The sequence below is a fragment of the Dromaius novaehollandiae genome, chromosome 1, assembly GCF_036370855.1.
Source record: "Dromaius novaehollandiae isolate bDroNov1 chromosome 1, bDroNov1.hap1, whole genome shotgun sequence".
NCBI lineage: Eukaryota > Metazoa > Chordata > Aves > Casuariiformes > Dromaiidae > Dromaius > Dromaius novaehollandiae.
Window position 1 is genome coordinate 197753346 of NC_088098.1, and position 19706 is coordinate 197773051.

At 42.0% G+C, this 19706-nt stretch overlaps 1 protein-coding gene across 3 annotated transcripts in view; it reads left to right on the plus strand.

Moving 5' to 3' along the window:
- SPATA13 (spermatogenesis associated 13) overlaps positions 1–19706 on the plus strand; it is a 205004-nt gene that overhangs the window by 34355 nt on the left and 150943 nt on the right. For 2 of the 3 annotated variants that reach the window (XM_064504999.1, XM_064505002.1), the window contains exon 1: positions 6182–6274. The exons of the other annotated variant lie outside the window; for it this stretch is intronic. In XM_064504999.1, the coding sequence (XP_064361069.1) occupies positions 6197–6274 (78 nt within the window). In that variant the 5' untranslated portion in view covers positions 6182–6196. Of the gene's footprint in view, positions 1–6181; positions 6275–19706 lie in introns of those variants that run through there. 3 annotated transcript variants of the gene reach the window in all.

Below are 19706 nucleotides of genomic sequence, written 5' to 3' on the forward strand. Positions count from 1 at the left end.
TTATGTGTGAGATTAGATTTCTTTTGGTGCCTTAGTGATCGTACTAGGTAGGCCATATTCTAAAATTCACACTGACCTCAATGAGGACTGTTGTCAGGAAGGATATGTAGATTAGAAAAATGGAGGAACTGTTGTGTAAATGCTGATTTTAGCTTTTTGCCTTTGGTGATTTTTTTTTTAAGTGTGTCTTTTGGGAGCAAAAATACATTGATTTCAATTCAATTTATTTTTTATTGTCTTGCAAAAAAATCTGGGTTGCAAACATTTAAGGGAAGTTGTATTAAGAAAAATGTGTTCTGAGTTTTAAAGTTCATTTAAACATCTGTTTTATTCATTAGTTTTGTAAAATGTTATTTGCAAGCATGAAGTTGTGGAATATGTCGCAGACTGAGACTCCTTTGTATCTTTAAATAATATTTCTCTTGATGATCTAACTTGAAACTTCACCCAGTGCTTTGCTTAAGCAGAATCTAAGGTAACGGGTCTCCAGCAGAGCAGAGTTATCATGCATGCCCCGCTGAAGGTGTGAGGTGATAGATCTTCTCTGGAGCCCTCTGACAACAGCCATGTATGTCTCAGCAGATAAATCTTGAAAGGATCTTCGGAAAGGAAATACATTTGTACAGCCCTGAAAGGAAATTTTGTTAATTAAAAACAATGTATCCTTTAGAAACGAGGCTAGGGACTGCTGCTTGTAATTCCCAAAGCAATGTTTTGTTCGGATTGCTGGGGAATGATATAACTGTACTGAGAACAGCTGGGGTAGAATGCATTCTTTGTGAGTGCTGTATGGTTGTTACTCTTAAAGAGGTGAGCCTCAAAAAGAGGATAGTATCTGTCCTAACACTGGGCAGCCTGAGGATAAAACAAACAAAAAAACAAACAAACAAATTCTTGGGCATCTCAAAGTCTGTTGCTAATGCACAGAGATTTTGTAATGTATTCTTCCTCCTTGTAGGTGGTCTCTTTGAGCCTGACCCAAAGCACATTCACATTACCAGAAGAAGTCTCTGTCTTCAGGGAGGTTTGGATCAAATCCTGCTCTTATAACTGATCATTTCCTCAAAATCAGAACCACTGGCTTTGAGATGTGCCTTGCCAAATGTTCTGTTAAGGACTGCTCTTAAGTTTGGTGGGCCAGTAGCCCAAAATTTGTGACCTCTATCACTTTTCATCCCATCACCTTTCTTCATGTTTCCTTGTTTACTGTAAGGAAGAAAATCTTAGCAATATTGTAGTGGAATGGGAGGAAAGGAGGATTTTCTAGAAACGTCATCTCTTTTATGACAATAGTGTAAAATATAGTCAGCATGCTGTCTTTCTTGAATCAGAACTTTAATCGTTGTTTTACTTATGGCATAGCTTCTAGCTGTTGCTGATACATATGATTACTGGATGACTCATGCATTGATGCTGCATTACTGTGAGCAGGCTGTAATCAAGTGTTTACTTTCAGATCACCAGAAGGAGCTATTGAAATTAAAAAGCATTTTCTTGGAAGCAGGAGTTCCTTGTACATGAGTGCAAGCAGCAGGATAATGGAGTGGGCACACTGTTTTCCTTGCAAAGTCCCACTCTGATCCGTACAGAAGAGTCTTATGTAGAGTCTGCATCCTTTTTCTGATCAACTGCCTTGCAATAATCAAAGCTGATGTTACAGAGTTTAAAGTTCTTTGGGGAGAGATTGCAGACATTGTTCCTTAAACACATATTAACAAATACTAACCAAATCCAAAGAGAGATGGGAAATTCATGGAGGCAGTTTTAACTGTACATTTGCAAAGCACAGGGAGTGTGGAAGCTGCCGTTTTCCATTAGGTTGGGTGGGAGATGATAGCCTAACAGACTGGTAAAACACTTGAGAGAGCCAATGGTCAGTGTCCATAAGGATAAATGAAACTTGAAATTCTGTTTATCCAAGGAGACTGACATTTAAAATGCATCTGCCAAACATTATGTGTTTTCTGGGGTGATACAAAAATGTGCAATGACCTGTTAGCCCTATGAAGGTCTGAGGACCATATTCATAAAATAAGGCATTTATAAATGGCCTTCTCTCCGTGAGCTGTGCCCCTTAAATTTGACCACAAGACTTACCCCAAGAGAGGGCAGATTATGTTGCTTTTGCCTGTCCTCTGTTTACACTTTCTTTCATCTGACAGCAGCCTTAAAATTTATGATGGAGGTTTGTGGGTGACACACTCTGTGTGCCTGTGAGTATGTGTCTCTGAACAAGTATTAGGGACAGTACCTTAGCCAAGTCTGTCCCCTGCCCTTTAAAGCTTGCTATGCTGTTATAACATTGACGCTAGAGGATAGACTCACTGCTTGCCTCAAGACTCTATCAAGATGTAACGCTACATGTATTTTACAGAATAAAACCCTCATCTATCTATGGTAGGAGCAGGAAATAGCACAAGATGTCAGTGTCTCAATTAACCTTTCTTGTAAGCTAGGACTGATAGGAAGTCTGACTCTATGCATGCATCCCGAAAACTATGCCTGAAATTGTTGCCATGCTGGGAATGCTGCTGGATCTGGTCTTTTCTTGGGGAAGGAAGAAAACAGGATGCGTGCTGACACACAGGTGCTGTAGGCAAAGGTAAGGGAAGTAATGAGCACTAGCAGTTATTTCTGAGCATGCCATAGAATAGCATTTGTCACTGAGCTCTTAGCTGTGGTATGCTATGCAATCTGCTAAACCAGGATATTTGGGATATTAAAAGAATATTAGTTTTAAAACAAATATTTTATGCAAGTCTTTGGATTAACAGGAGGAGAAAAGGTATCTCAGAAATAACTTTTCTAAATACTTTAAAGCAGTAGTTGAGGCTGACTGATCTCAGCACAGGCTTGTCTTAATAAGTTGTGTTTCTAAATTTATAGTGCACTACTGCTCAGAGACCCTATCAGTACTCAGACCTACGTTTGGGGCTATGCTTGAAACAAATCAAATGTTGCCCTGAGGATCTTACAGTATAAGTGATAACATGGTATGATAGGTATGTACAGACCACAAGGCAGGAGGAGACAAAGGAGTAGGAGGAAGCTGAAGGATAACATGGAAAGGAGGAAAACATATGTTGCATTAGCTGAACTTCTAGTTGGAGTTTTCATATGTTGAGTTCTTTCCTTCTTTTTCTTACCATGATAATGTGTAGTAGCCCTTGTCAGAGGCGAGGTTCTTGTGCTAAGCGCTGTGCAAAGATGGAAATTGAAAGTGGTCCTGTCTCAGATTTAATCTGTATGGTTAATCCAAGGTAAGACACCGGAAAAATGTGTGCTAATAATAATAGGTGCTATAAGATATGAGTTACATATCAAAGAAACTTTTTAAATCTAGCAGTACCAGAATAAAATACATTTCCTATTTTATTATGACTCATCCTATTTACTTTATTTTTGCAATGAGACTATTTCCAGAAGTAATATGTACATAATATTATGTACATGTAAATATATTTGCTTTTTTCTTTGTAGCAATATCTCACAGAAACTTCTTTTTCCAACAACAGTTCAACATGCCCTGTGCCCTGTTTCTTGGGAACTGGGAACCGGTTATGAGCTATGCATCTGTAATGACCTTGAACCTTGATTGTTGTAATTCTCTTGGAGGTATGAAATTGTTGATTTGATTAAAAATAGAAACAACCAGCAATCTCTCTGCTCAGCAGCATAAGGGGGCACTAAGGCCATGTCAGCCTAAAACTCACTTGTCTTCATGATATAGGTTTTCATCCCCAGAGCTCTCAGCACGGCACATATTACCAGAGGACCTGTCTCGACCTGTGTGAGCCTGACCTCCTGTGACAACGATATCTCACAGGAACAATGGCATCGTTGGCACTTGGAAGACAGAGTTTACAAGGAAACTGTCTATGAAATATGTGTTTGCTTACAAAGGAAATTTTCTACTCCAGATTCTCAGTAATACTGCAATTTAAAGACAAGAAAAATTGCAGCCTGTGTAAAACTAAAGCAAGCAGATACTTCATATTATTTTGCCTCCACTTCTTTTGACTGGTGTGTGGATAGTCCTAAAAGAATCTAGATAGGTAAATAAATGGAAGCAGACTGCAGTAAGAAAGTCAATTGGTAAGATGAAAGAAGCACTTTTGACAGTGCATAAGTCTCTTTGGAAAAGCACAGATATGCTATTATCAATATATTATTTACAGTGAAGTGAATCTTTTTTTCTCTTTATGAAAATAACAGAGCCTACCCAGGACATAATTCCAGCAAACACAGTTTCTGTCTGTCTAGTCAGTCCTGGCTTACATGACAGCCCATAACCTTCTGTTCTTTGAAGGTGTGCATTAGATTTGCATGGCAGTGTTTAGAGTGGGCTTCCTGCAAAATTCTCCTTTCCTTCTTGTTCAGGTTGGAGGTAATTAGGCACTGGCTAGTTGGTTTGTTGATATTCTTGGGAGGGATTCTGATACTGAGAGCAGAACTATGAGGTTGCTTTGTTAGGATTTTGACTAATGGCTCTGTGGCTTTTGTGCCCTTTAATCATTGTTGTGGCCTTCAGTTCTGCCAGTGTTAGCACTAAAGTACAGGAATCCACCCACATACCATCATCAAAAGGTTTTGGGTATTACTAGGTTTTTCATGGTGAATGGGTTCTTCTGAGTCACAAGAATTAGATCATGAGAATAAATTATTTCTTATAGGATCAGATATCAATGTATTCCTCCCCTTGGTGAACTATTGCACACCTAATCTGTCCAATTCCGGTATGACTTTTGTAAGAGTAGGTATTCACCATTAAGAATATGAGATTCTCTATCTGGCTTCTTTCTAGCACTGTAAATGTGTTACTCCTAGTACACTTACTAATTAGTACAATGAAACACATTCATAACATTTTTAAGGCCTCCTCGTTCTGTAACAAAGGTCTAGAGCCACAGTCCAGACTCACAGAGCAGGTAGGAAATAGGGAAGGCATCTTCGAACTCTGTCTTAGCAAGTAACAGAAATTTTAAAGGGAGGTATTAATCTCAAGTGATTTCAGCTTTCTAAAATATTATCTAGGCTCATTCTCACTGATCAGTGGTGAGAAAGCAATTTCAGAGAGCAAGTCATCCCACCTATCTTTCTCCAATGTCAGGGAAGGAAACTAGGTGACCAACTTCAACTACAGACCTATTTTTTGGAAGAATAAATATAGATGAGAGACATGTTATCCAGACTAAGTGTTGCCTTTGCATGCTGGTACTATCATGTGATGGCATCAGTCGGAACCAACCTAATCTGCCATGTTCATGAGGGTCTGTAGAGCTGTGCAACGTCTCCCACATCATATAACACAGAGTTCATACACCTAGTCAGCTACTGCTAGTGGTGGGAAAGAGGCTTCAGTCCTAATTTATTCCCCTTTATTCTTTCTTCTTTTAAATTTTCCTTCCCCTGATCTGCCCCAGTCAGTAACAGAAACAGAGAATGTACTCAGAAGAGCATTGAAATTCATGGATTGGTACTCTCCCCTCCCCTGTCCTGTCCTGTCCCTCTGTCCTTTTGCCTTAGTCTCCAGATCTGACCATCTGTGAATCATGTTATCTAGCACTGTGCAGGGCAGATTGTGTGACTGATTTCTTGGCTCAGCCAGTGTGTGTTGCTTTGGCGGGCAGTGTGGGACGAAAAAAGCACAATACACGCCTTTTCTGTCTGAAACTTGTTTATCTCCACGATATCCAGGCCACTCTGGGAGAGCTCTCCTTTTCGTGATCACTGGCAACCAAAAACAAAGCACATCAAGGCAAAGTTAGAGGAATACTCCTATACAAAGAGCTCCTCTAAAACAAAGCTGCATTTTTGTGGTGCATTGTCCTTGCTCTGCACAAGTCCTGCAAAGAGACAAAGGCAAGCAGGAAGGAAATCTCAGCTGCTTAGTAAATGCCCTAATTTGATTTGTTTACTGCTCCCTTCCCCCACCCAAACTGTTCTGCTAACCTGTTAGTCCCAACTCAGACAAGTAAGACCAGCTAATCAGATTAGTTCTGACACACAGGAGCAAGGCTGCTGGGAAAAGCTGGACCCTTACAGCTGTTTCAGGCTTCAGCTTCAATCATAATGTTATGGGTTTGCTGGATGTATAGTGCCGCATGACAGGAGCCCGGCAGCACGCACGCGAGGGAGCGGTGTGACCGTCACTGAAGATTTCTGCCCTGGGTCTGAGGCCACTGGAATACAAACCATGTTTCGTGTCACCTTCAATGTGGTGACAGAGAAAGTTACCTTCACCTTGGCAGCCTGCCCCTCCGTCACGTGGAAGGTAAGCTCAGATATGAATCATGTAAGAAGGCTGATGGAACGGGAAACAAGCTTCTAAACTATTTTCCCAACTGTAGGCCATGTTTACAAAATGTTAAGGGGAGTAATATTTTAAGGGAGCTGTACTACAAAGTGTCATGTGAAGGACTGGATGGAGTTACGCAGACTAAATGGATCTGTTTCTAGAGAACAGCCTGCTAGTTGCCTTTTAAATCTTTTATCATTTGACTTTTAAAATAGCCAAATACACAGCCGCTTTCCTCATTCTAACCTGGAAATGCAGCCGAGTTTATATTAGCAACAAATGCAGACAGGTATATAAACACCAGCTGTCATTTCCATAAGGAGAGAACAGTCTTTGAGGAAAGTCTTCAGGCTTCCTAGATAATTTAAGAATTACAAGGATTTGTGAACTGCATTGCAATAAAATATATCAGAAAAATTTCCATCATACAATAAAGGATTTGAAGAAAAAGAACTAGTAATTTACATTGGCATGGGCTTGTGATTGAATTTGGTAGAAGCCAGGGATGCTTTGCTACATCTGCTCCCTCCTCGGATCTTCGTTTCCTTGAGACAAACGTTCCCGTTTCATTTCAAGGAGACCAACATCATCAGGATGAGATGGGATCAACATCATTGCCTTTTGTCCCTATTAGTGAGTGTGCTTTTTCACTACAGTGCAACTTGATAATACACCCACTGTCTTGTGGAGCATTGCTCAAAAAACCTCCGTTTTAGAGTCCACTACTTAGAGAGCAGTTACTGTGGGAACCTCACCTCTGTCTGTTACCATGCCTTTAAGATGTGAGCTAATTAAGGATAACTAGACACAGTGGTAGAGCAGGATAACTTCTCCTGCTTCAGCTGTGCACAGTTCAGTATGTTGAATATGTAGTTGTTATATATCTTAAGTATATCATTTTCTCAGTCTTTGACTTGCCCTTTCTCTTGACTTGTAAGGTAGACACTGCCCTGAAGTTGTTACTAGAAGCTCTGTAAAGGTCCTGGTACAGTGGAGCTTCAGCCGGATCTGCACAATTTGTAGCATAAGATGATAAATATCTGTTAGGGGCAAAGGGTGTTTGAAGTAAAGTTCATATGAAATGAATTTTACTGGACTCCTTTCTGTGTTTGAATTTATGGTGATTTTGCTTCGGCTTCCCGATATAATAGCAAAACTTACTGTCTTTGCAAACATTAGTATTCAATAACTGGTACTGAAAAGATAATTTCAGCACAGCATACTGTTGCCTTTTACCACAGAGCTTACTAATGGTGTGTTAATGATCTTCTGCCTTCATATCAGAGTTGTAAGGGCTTACAGCTCTGTGCCTTGTAAGGTGCAAAGCACTGTGAGGAGGGGACTGGAATGAGAAATCCTGCTGGATCTTACCATGCTGCAGCGCTCCTGCCTTAGCCTGGCCCGTGGACTTTTGGTAGAGCACACAGGGATCTGGAGTTAACCCAGCTCAGTGCTGCATTTTGTTGCTTGTGTGTTACATTGACGAGAGGTGTTAGACATAGGTCCACCATAGTAAATCCCTCTGGAACAAATCCACCAAAAACTGCATCCCAGCACACTTTTCCAGCTCTCCAGCTCATCTGTTATTTGCATAGTTTGCCTTATTACATATGTGCAATGTGAAAACATGAGCAAATGCTTAAAATAATAGATTTTTAAAAGTAAAAGAAATTACTGTGCAGTAGAGCTTCCTCAAAAGTAGTACATTTATTGATGAACTATGTAAAAATATGTGAGACAGTGGGCACAATTATTAGGAAAAACAAGATGGGAAGCCAAGTCAGGAGAAGAGATGACTCTGGAGAAGCTTGCATAAGTAATGCTAAGTTGATTTAAGAATTGGAAGCGGAATTTTTTATTAGACCAACTCTTATGATCGGAAAAAACAGATAAGATTTCAGGCACACAAACCTTCCATTTTTGACAGTATGCAGCTAAGGAAAGATATTGTCTCCCTACCACCTTACCGTGCTTATGTCCTTATAGCAGCTCAGACAGCACAGGTGTACTCCACGTTAATTTAAATCCTTCGAAGCTGAAAGAGGTCACATCACTGCTGGAGAAGGGGGGACAGAGGGACCTACTTTCAGAGTCCTAAGTCTTTTTCTTTCAGGAGTAGGTGGCCCAGTCCCCAGATAATGCTGCAATGTCCTGGTTTTCCACATACCCCAGCACGACAAGCAGTTTTGTGCAGCATGGTGAGGACAGGAGGATATGGGAGCGCTGCACCAGACTTTCCAGGGCCAGGAAGAGGGGTGCAAGTTTTGTCCCAAATTGTTATCGTTCTGACCCATGCCGTACAGTTTTCATTTCTATTAGAAATGAATCTCTAGTTAGAAAGGTTGATGAAAAATATTCAAGCCTAAGCCTACTCTAATTATATGTATAATATTCATTTATATAGAAAGTGTGGAAGAAAGACAGGGCTCCTGCTCTAGACATCTCATGGTATGGCTGGCATACAACCCATTGCTTTTGTCAAAATATTGTTTTGTATAACCTGGTTTAATTAGGAGTGAGGGAGAGTATGAATACAGGGAGACTAGATGGAAGAAGCAGCTGAAAAGGATGTTGACAAGAGCGAAAGGCTCAGAGTTGAACAAGCCTTTTCAAGCAGGCATGGATCCTTGAAAAGCAAACTGAGAAGCATCTTTATTATTAACCATCAGCATCTTTATTAGAAACCCTGGAGGAGGCGACCAGGGTGCTCTTTTCCGCGCCTCTGCGCCAGCCTGCCCCGCTTTGTGTGCCCGCTCCGCAGAGAGCAGGCTGCTGGGACTTCTCGACCTGCCGGCAGGCGTGGGGCTGGCGGGCCGAGCGGGGGGCTGAGTACGGTGCGATGTGCAAGGATTACACAAATCAGCCGCGGCTGCTATCAGCTTGGCCAGAGTCCCTCTTCAAAGGCCCTTTCAGATATCACTCATGCAGATTACTGTTGCATTTTCAACCACTTGCTGCTAATGTTAGGGGAGTCTAGAGCTGTGCCTCTCTGTGTCATATGTCTGGCTTTAGGAGCAGATAACAAGGCCATGCAGCTATTGATACACCCGCAAACTCCTACCACTCGCATCCTAACCAGTGATTAGATGACATGCTGCTCAGACGATTGCAATTCAAATTCGCAGAGTACAAACAGATTTAGTTACAGACTGTACTTGCTCACTGAGGATTACTTACGCTTGAATCCTATTGATTTTCTGTTACTGTTGATGGCCCTGTTCTCTTGGATCCTGTTTGAACCGTCTGGGGGGAAGCAGCCAAGAGTGCTGTTTTGTGGCTTTCTATTCAAGGCTGGGAAGTTCGCGCGATGGGGAGCAACCTAACCCAAGGGTCGCTTGCCAATCTGATGCTGCACTTTGTCTTTCTGGCACGGACACGCAGGGGAGCTGGCGGCTGCTGCGCGGGCAGCGGGAACGCAACGCGGACGTGTGGCCAGCTTCCCGAGGCTGATCAGCGCCCGTCTCTCCCGGACGGTTACAGCCGTTAGCGTAAGGCCCTGTCCTCTGAAAGGCTGCTAGGAAATAGTGATGCAAACTCCTCCCCAAGAACGCGAGAACAATGTTCAAATCCTGCAAATGGAGTGATATCTGCAATGAGGAAACCAGAAAAATCAGGAGCTCAGTGTTCATTTTCTTTCTGAGGCATCAGCAGGTTGAATACAGTGTTTCTGCTTGTTAATGGCCAATGGTGAAGTGAGAGGGGGAGGTGTGAGAAGTGGGCAGCAAAACACAGCGTTTTTGGCTCAGAAAAACTTACTTTGGTGCTGTTTTAGAGGCCTCAGTTAAACTTGCATGGAGCTACAGTCTGCCTCGTTCAGCAAGAAGTAGTGCACACTACTGAACATTTTGTTACTGCTTTGTTATGGCAGTGCCCAAATACCCCCCAACGTCAGAAGCCGCTGTGATAAATACAGTACACTCAGAAAGAGGCCTAGCTGTAACAGCTTATCATCTAAATCAATGGATTTAGTGGACCCTCGCAAAGGAGTGGACCGTGAGCAGACAAGCAGCGTAATGAGGATAAATATCATCCTTTTTCAATAGTGCTGGGGAGAGAAGTGAGAACTAGAGGAGGGCGGCGTGACTGTGGTACATGCTGCAATGGGTTGCTCTATGATTGCTTAACCCAGAAAGGCCTGAATTAGCCCAAAGAGCTGCTTTGCTCCCCAGATCCTACTGACACCGAGGAGGTGATGGAACTGAGGATCCTGAGCACCTGCTGGGAAGAATTTCACTTTGTCCTTTAGCTACTTGTGCATTATTTTTTGGTTTATAGAACAGTGCATTTCTCATCTGAACAGCAGGTATTTAGCTTCTATTAAGTATGGAGCTGATAAACACTTTCAAATGTAAGTTGCTTGATAAGCTGCTAGAAACAGCTATTTCTCTCAGTTGTCATTTGAAGTTTGTTTTATACCTATCTACATGGAGCTTCTAAAGAGGTCTCCAATATATAACACCAGATATGTTTACATCAGCTTCTAAGAACTTTGTGCAAGGCCCATACACACGTGAGATGTGTCTGTTTTTCTCCCTGCACATGAGGGCAGATGCACCCCATTTTGTGGCAGTCACCAGTTATTTCTTGGTTGATTTTGTCACTTTGGGACGCAGCAAATGAGGGTTCACAATTTCCCTTCAATGTTCACAATATTCACAGTCCAATAATAGCATATGATCCCAATACTTGTCTCAGCAACACTGAACCCCATTCCACACTGCCACAACCACATTCGGGGTTTTGTTGACTGATTTGGGAGTTACTGTCATAGAAGCAAGTACATTTGTGAGGTTATGGCTTATTATTTCTAGCAACAATCCTAAAACTTTATCACCTCAAGCCGTGATGATAGACCAGACTTTTCTGTCTGTCATTATTTTTCTAGAAGTTCAATAGCTTACACGTGTCTTGTCAAAGGTCTTGCTACCAGAGATTTGCTCATTTGGAAAAACCTGAAGTCCATTTTTCTCTCTCTCTTGGGTTTGCTTACGATATACCATGCTCGGCTCTGCTGGCCTCTTGCCACACAAGAAAAATATTAATATTTTCTTGGATTTGTACCAAAACATTAAAAGATTGTGACTCAAAAGGGTCAGAAGATTCTTGCTGTGGGGTCAGGTAATAAATGAGCAAAGTCAGCCATGTCCGTTATGCTCGTTTGGTCTCTGTCTCTCGTTCACCAGCAGATGGTAGCAAACATCTCCTTCCCCTGTGGTCTTCCTCAGGCAGGGGTTGTCTGAATATGATGTGGAAGGGCTGGAGTGCCTTGTTGGAGTCTTTTGTTTTCAGACAGAAAAAAGAAGCTGTAAACAAAGTAGTTGTGCAACTCAGAACAAGGGAGAAGGACCAACGAAACCAAGTGTTTCCGATGTGCTGGGAAATATTGCTGCAACAGGACAGAAGAATTTAAGCAGAAGCCGGAACAAAATCACTGCAGTGACTTGCACTGAATGGCATGAAAAGCATTTTGGTGTCACTATTATTGTTCTGGTGATGACAAAAAGGGACCGTTATTTGCAGTGTAGCAAATGAACAACATTCAGGACAGCATGATAAAATCGAAACTGCTTTGGGTCAGCTCTGCCTGTGTTTGTTGACCTTTTGTCTTTTTGCTGAAGACAGATGGGAAGTTCAAAATGGAGTATTTTTACTAGAGACTGTTTCCAGTCATTTATTTGTTTTTCTTCAGAGCTGTACCAGCAATAGTTTCTTTTATATTTGATATGGGCTGTTGATTACCACTTTCGTTCTGTATGCTACTCATTTATATGCCTTGTTGTGACAACACTTCTCAGCCTCTTTTTCTGATGGAGGTTAAGCTGAGAGAGAGGAAGAGAGACAGGATAAAGTGAGGGCTCCTAAACTGTGGTGCAGTTCCCGTAAGTAAGCTTCCTTCAGTTGTAAGACAACGGTGATTAGAGCTGGGCAAACTATTTGGGACAAATCACTAGGTAAATTTTGTCGTTACTATTTGCAAGTGTACCTCTGCTTTTAACTAACTTATTGCAGATTTTGAAGTTCTTTGACTACTTCATGCAAATACTTTTCAATTCTGTAGGCAGTTTTGGCAAAGCATTCCCTTTGTGCTTACATATTCATTAATGATGGCGTAAGTGTTTGGTGACAAAAAAACTAAGAAATTTGTTCTGTTGTTTGACTGGACACCGAAAATGATTTCTGTCATCATTTGCTGGAACTGAAAAAAAGAGTCATTTGAATGCCATTTAAAACAAGGCAATAGCTTTTTGTGGGCATAAAATGTGTCCCTTTTCCAGTGCTGGGCCTATTCTGAGTCAGAACATCTTTATTGTTTAAAGTTTTAAAACAAAAAGAGAAAGGAAAGGAATCAGTTTTTGTGCGGTTACTTTCCCCGCGCGGTTTGCTCTGGGAAGCAGTGCAGGATGCTAACCAGCCTGGCTGTGCCTCTGTTAGTGGTTGTGCCGCATATGCAAGGATTTCAGTGGAAGTTGGCAGGATTATGCTTTGGATTTAAACTTTTCTATTTTCTTACAATTACTAGAAATACCCTTTGTGCCTTGGGCAGGTCTGTAGCTGCCTGGAGTCGCTTCAGCTCCATTGACATTGGCCGCACCGCCAGCCTGACCTAGGTGGGGGCTGCAGTCCTCCCGGAGTGCCAGCACCGGGCTCCTGCTGCTGCCCTGATGGTTGACAGGGGTGATGACCATTTCCAGGCAACCCAAAATTTTGTTGAGAGTTACATGTGCCTGCGGCCTTACCATGGTTTGACAGTATGTAAGTCTGCCTTTAGCCATCCTAGTGTTTCATCAGAGATGCCATGGCCATCTGAAGCCAAGCTCTGACCTAACGGAAACTCACTGCTGATTCACATGTGTTAAAAAACATGGACAAGTTAACTTCTTACTGGCAGACTTTATGCCAGATCAGATATCATTTGTTTGCGCCTTTCCGTTTTTGTGCTAGATCTGGGGACATCTGCCCTCCCACAGCTACCATAAAGCCTGCGTGAAACCATAAAGCCTGGAAAAAACATAAAGCAGTTTAAACTTTATACTGTGTAGTGTGTGTAATCTGTCAGAAAAGCAGTCATGTTCCATGTCTGGTCAGGTCTATTTTATACTGTTGGTGGTGCTTAGATAAATCATCATGGAAACACTGCCTAAATGCCTAAATACAACCATGCAAACAGCTGATGCAAGGTGCAGCCTGTAAAGTCAAACCTTCTATTTGATTGATGCCTGTTCGATTTCCCAAGTAGACATGTGCTTATTTCTCCTCTGAACAGTTTAAAATTTAAGCAGATAAGCAGTGTGCCAGAGATCAGTTAAGAGAGATGCAAACAATACAGGTGCAGAGACATACGGATGTATGTATACTATTTCAAACATTAAACCCAAAATCTATGCAGTTACTAGTTAACCTCAGCTCCATCTTTAACCATTCTTTACTAGCTTGACATGATATTAGGAAAGGAGGAAAGAGGTGATAGCCTTGCAAGATGAATCTATTGGGTAAGAAACTGTAGGACAAGAGCAGACACATGGAAAATGAATGCTGTTGTTGAAGAGAATGGCTAGAAACACAGTAAGTTGCAAGTTGAAGTTGCAAGGTCCTTGCTAAAGAGGTGTTGATTTGAACATTAAGGAGAAAGGATGATGGCACAACACTGAAACTAAGCGGTATGCATATGGGGCAGAAGTTTTGGAGTTCTCTTGTAGAAGTAAAATTTGAGATCCTGACTAAGAGGAGGAAGCCTGCTTTATGTGAAGCCCTGATTTTGATGATAATACACTGTGGAATGATAAATGTGTTTTGCCCATGGGATTCAGTTTCTGTTCCAGCACAGATGTTTGGTGCTTGGTTATCATGGTAGTACTGGGGTGTTATAACTCACTTCCTAGACATTAAGTGCCATACTAAATAATACCTGAAGCTCTTCCTACTATTATTATAAAAGAGGTCATCACAAACTTGGAGCAGTGTGTAGAAATCTCCTTCCACAACAGTACTAGTTCATTCCCCTTTATGTTATATCTGTTATCACAGTGCAGCTAAAAGCATCCTAGTTACTTTACAAAATACAAAAAGATGTCATCCCTGGCCCAAAGCATTTATCACTTTGATTCAGACAAGACACTAGGCATGTGAGAAATGAATGAGACTGTGCAGGGATAAGAAGGCCCAGAGTTCCTGTAATGAGAGCACTTCAGGCTGATGTTTGCACAACCTGGGCATTAAATCTGTGCTCCCCCCCACCCCCCCGCTGCCAACACACGTGCTTTTTGAAATTAGCTCAATTTTTTGTAGAAACGGGGGCTGTATGACATTAACTGGCATTGGAAGAGTTCTGGATGATGACAGTTTCATTTCTGGCTTTTGATAAGAGCTGTCATGAATCACTGCTCATCATAACCTAGGGCATTAAGGAAATCAGTGTCTATTTACCTTGATATGCCAGACTGTAAATCATAATTTAGCTGCTACTTTAGAGGAAGTTGTGCATCCCCTGCAGCAGGGACAGGAACCTCCGAGTGCTAGAGCATGGACAGTTAAGAAAATGCATGTTATATGCATCATTTAACTTTGCAATGTGGCCAAAAAATGTGGTTTAAACATTTCCTTAGCTGTATCCTATTCAAATTTCTTATAAGGCCAGCAACTTCTAATCAGGCTTGTAAATCCCAGTGGGTCTTCACAAACCTCATGTCCGCAGCAGGGAATGTTTAGCGGTGTCTGTGACTGCCACATTGAAGATAGCTGTGCTTTTCATAACAATCACTCCAAGGCAACACCTCCTCCCTGAGAGCCAGACAGCCAAGCATAGTGAGAAAGTCTTTATTTACAGCTGGAGAAAATTAGTCCTTTGCCTTCTGGCTGTTACTAAGGAGCCATAGTACAGCATTTCACCCGTTTTGTAAGGGAACTGGCCAGTTTATGCACCTGGTCATGGACCAGGCTACATCAGCTCCACTGCTGGTGCTGATCCCAGAGGGTTAGGAAGCACAGGGACTGCACCTGAGAAGTGGAAATGTATCGCTCCTCCTGACAGCTGGGTCCTCTGTGGTTAGGGAGGAGGGAGCAGAATCAGCTGCCTGAAGTAGACACTTTGGTCTGACTGTTCAGAGACAGAAGTAAGAGCGAGGGATGTAACTCTTCGTAAAGACCAGCCGTCTGCTTCCTTTTGTGCTCCCAAGCATCACTCCCTCTACGCTCTATAACAAGGCAGTCCTCTCTCTCTCTGATTCAGATGCAAGCAAGTCAACATCCTAACACCTAGCACTTTCCAGGGGAGGGTTTCAAAGGACTTTAGTGACGACAGCAGTGGGTATTTTTGTAATGTTCATGAATAGAGATTTAAATCCTACCGTGCTCAGCAGGTAGCTCTGTAAGGACATTACACTGGATGACCTGGGTCACGACACCTCCTTCGGCTCCGGTTTCCAGCACCCAGGCTGAATGAAGACTCTAACCAAGGCATGGGTTGAACATGTTTTTCAAAATATACTCAGAGTCCCAGTGTCTGATTCCACGCAGCATTTCACAAATTAATGCCTCTGAACACTATCTGAACACACAGAATTTCACAAGTTAATGCCTCTGAACAGCATCCAGCACCATGCAGGGTTCAGGCAGAACTGAGGGGACATGAACTGCACTGGCTCTTCGACCCTTGACAGGAAATGTCTCAGCCGACCAGCCCCAGTCCTGATTTGTGCCGGATTTTACATGCTTTCCGCTGCCCTCTGAGCTCCAGGTTGCACAGCCCAGGCCTCGGCTTCACATAGCATTAGAGGTGGTTGCACTGGGCTGTGAGCAGAGCTGAACTTGTGTAGAAAGGAGGAGGAACTTTTAGCAAGTGTTTCTAAATATAAACTAGTTGTCTCTCTTTTTCCTTATTTCCCAGTCTTAATATGGGATTTTTCACCCCTCTTTTATTATGCACTGGCTTACTTCGAGTCTGAAAAAGGCTAAGGAGGGCTGTATACCTCCCATTAGAGCTCCCTGGGTCCTGTGACAGGCAGGGGGACCTTCTGCCCTCCCTCAGATGAGGCCTGCAGTTCACCTGCTGCATCTTCCAGTAAAACGGGGTTGGGAAGAAAAAATGTATTTAAAAGAGGGACCTGGAATGGACAAAAGTTTTCCATTTAAACTTTATAAATCACTAGATAAACTGAATCCAACAGCAAGCTGTGCAGATTGTCCAGGGTACGGATTATGGGGTATGACAGACTCGTTAGCTATTCTGTAACTGTCTTTTCACCCTTCAGGCAATAAGATAACCGAGCTCTGGATAAACACTATAACTCTACGTAAGCTCAAAGATAAGCTGAGAGGCTTTCATCATTTAAACCTCTTTAAGGCCCTAACACATTAACAGGAGATTTACATAGACCAAAAGTTACAAAAAGTAATCACTTATGAAAAAAAATCTCTTTCATTTGGGTGCCAAAATTTAACTTCTCTCTCATAGCAAAGGTGTTGCATCAGCATTTAGCGCTGTGGCCTGCCACTTCCTTCAGCTGTGACGGCACAGTCAGAGCCCGCAAACACAGAGCCCTGAAGCTGTGTTTTGGGAAATTAGTAATATGTCTGTGTGTAGCTTACAGACTTTGCTTTGCTGAAGAGTGTTAAAATGTATGGGTTTTAGTGCTTTCATTGGTACAATATTAAACCAGCTATTTGTTCACTTTTAAAAGCTGCCATTTTGACTTTCAGTAATATATTAGAAAGCAGCGACAGGCTCAGCTGCTTGCAAGAGCTGTTTGCCTTCCACAGACTCTGACTAGCTATTCCAGTGATATGACTGAGTACTTGTACACCGTTACAGCCATTAACTAATGACTCCTCAACACAATAATGAATTTCTGTAATTACTGTAGGAAGTGTGACTTTTACTATGAAGAAACTAGAGCCCTCAGTGGGCCAAGTGCCCATTACTTCAAAGGGTTTTGGACCAGGGTTTGTCCATGAATTACAGAGAATATTGACCATCCTGAAACTCATGCACCATTACCTTTAGTTACAGAGTCCCTGAACTATCTAATGATTTGTGACAAATCATAAATTTCCTAGAGGTTCTTTACAATTTTCTCATAGCATTTTTCAGGAGAACAACTCTGAAGTGGCCACTGATCACAGACTTTAGTGACTGAAGAGTCTCATTAGGGAGATACATCAGGACCAAGTTTTGGGGTTAGGGAGTAAATTAGATTTTCACCATTGGAGAGAGGCTAGACAGGCCCGTATTTGTGCTTAGCATTCTCCTCTTGTCAGAGTTGTTATTGACTATTTCCAAACTGTGGGTCTGGTATGCTCAATAGGTGTCCCAAAATCCTGGTCCATCCCCTCAGGCATCTTTACAAGGAGGCATGTTGGACTGTGCAGGGGAATGCACCTAGCCTGAATTCCTCTTTGTTTCCAGTGGAAGCAATGTAATAGTTTAGGGCCTGGAGAGAGGCTGGTGTACACGTGAGTCTTATCCCAGCAAGCAGTCAGGACACAGACAGAGAATGCACATTGGTGCAAGAGGTGGGAAACATTCCCACTTCCCAGCTTAGATGTAGTCAAATATCAGATTTACAAAGAGGAGGGAGAAAACCATTTCTAGCTGCGACCAGTGCACAGTTCATTACTCCAGTAACTAAGGAACTGGTTGTGTTAGCTGATGGAGAATATGTGCAGCTGTGTTTCTGGGCTTAAAATGTTATTAATGAACATTAGTCATCAGTGTGACTAATGCTCTTGTTTGTGCTGATGTTTAGTCAGTCTGAAAAGATGTAGGTTTAGTAAACGATCTCCAGATTTTGAGATTCTGCCCAGTTCTTCACCCAAAGCTCACCAGCAAGAGGGGATCTGTACCACATTGAAATAAAGAAACAGCACAGTAAAATCATTTAAGCAGCAGGACAGAGGCTTTACCTCAGCCAGGGTACAGAAAAGTATTCAGTAACTTCTGAAAGCTGCCACTGCCTCCTCTTATCAGTCATGCTGCATACACTACAGACCAACTCTTGATTTAAATGGAGACTACCATTTATAGGGACATAATTTGGAAGGATTTTGGCATAAAGCACTTTGTATAGCTCACGTAACACAACCTGAATAACTTGGATTGTAATTGCCTTCTTTTAGCTGTAAAACTCAGAATCCAAGATTGCAGTCTGAACCCTTCTGAGGAGTTAATTTTGTTCTATTTAGCAATCCTGATGCTGTCCTTGTCTTGCACACAGTTCAATTTGTTCCATGCACTGTTCTTTCCAGTTTTGTCAGCAGGACAATTTACTACAGAATGTCACTGTAATGAAACTATAATGAATTATGGAAATTTGCTGTGAAAGTCTGACCTTTTCCAGTGTTTATATTAGGATTCCCCAGTATCTCTTTTTGCATGGTATGTTTTAATGCTTTAAACAGAAAGTAGTTGTTTCAAACATTGCTGAAGAAATCCATTTTAAAACCTACCCAGACATGTGCACACTCATCCTTACAAAAAATTATTTTCTGCAGCCAAAAAAATGCAGGCATTACTAACTGAAGGAAGCTATTGGAGGTCATAACAGGCTCCTTATTAGGTTTAGAAGCAAGGTATGTGCAGTTATTACAAACACAGAAAAGACTCTTGAATTGTCTGTTGGTCAGATATGCACTGTGCAGTGTGTGGTCACCATTAATGGGGATTTCAAAAAGTTCGGAGATGTTTCTCAGTTTTCTCAGGCATCTGGAAAGATGAATATTTATATAAACGAAAGAGATATCTGCAAAGTATTGTAATTTCTTGTCCCAGATAGTGCAAAGGTGCAGAAAGAATTAAACAAAAATTATCCAGATATTACATGATGTCCAGTATGGCTTGGATGCCTATATGGCTGGTTGTCCTTACAGTATCTTGGCAGATTTTCTGTTCTCAAATTTACATGCTTACACAGTCAAAAAGAGTAGTTTCCATAAAGTATACTGAGCTTCTCACATCTAAACTCCCATAACTACTGTTCTATCAAGTGACTTCGGGAAGTGGAGCAACCCTGACTGGGAGCCAGAATGAATGTTAACCCAGTACAAGGAATTTCCTACCTCAGAAAATTTTCAGCACTATAATTCTTTGAAAATGGCCGGTGTCAAATAGAGGGAAAGTTTGATCCTGAACTGGCCAGTTAACCAGGCCAAGCAGAAGGTATGTTCATGCAGTTGTCTGTGAAGGACACTCTGCTACTGTCCTGTAACTTCCATGGCCTCTGGTGGGCACAGGACTGAACATCCCAGCTGGTGAAAGGGTACAATGTTTGGGACATGTGGGGACTGATCTAAAGCTTTGTGAATCCAGGGAGAACCTTTCACCCTTTTTAGACCTAATTCAATGTCAAGTCAAGCTGGATCTGTTTCCTAAACAAAAACACAGATGCAGCACATGACAAAGGAGCTACTGTGTTCT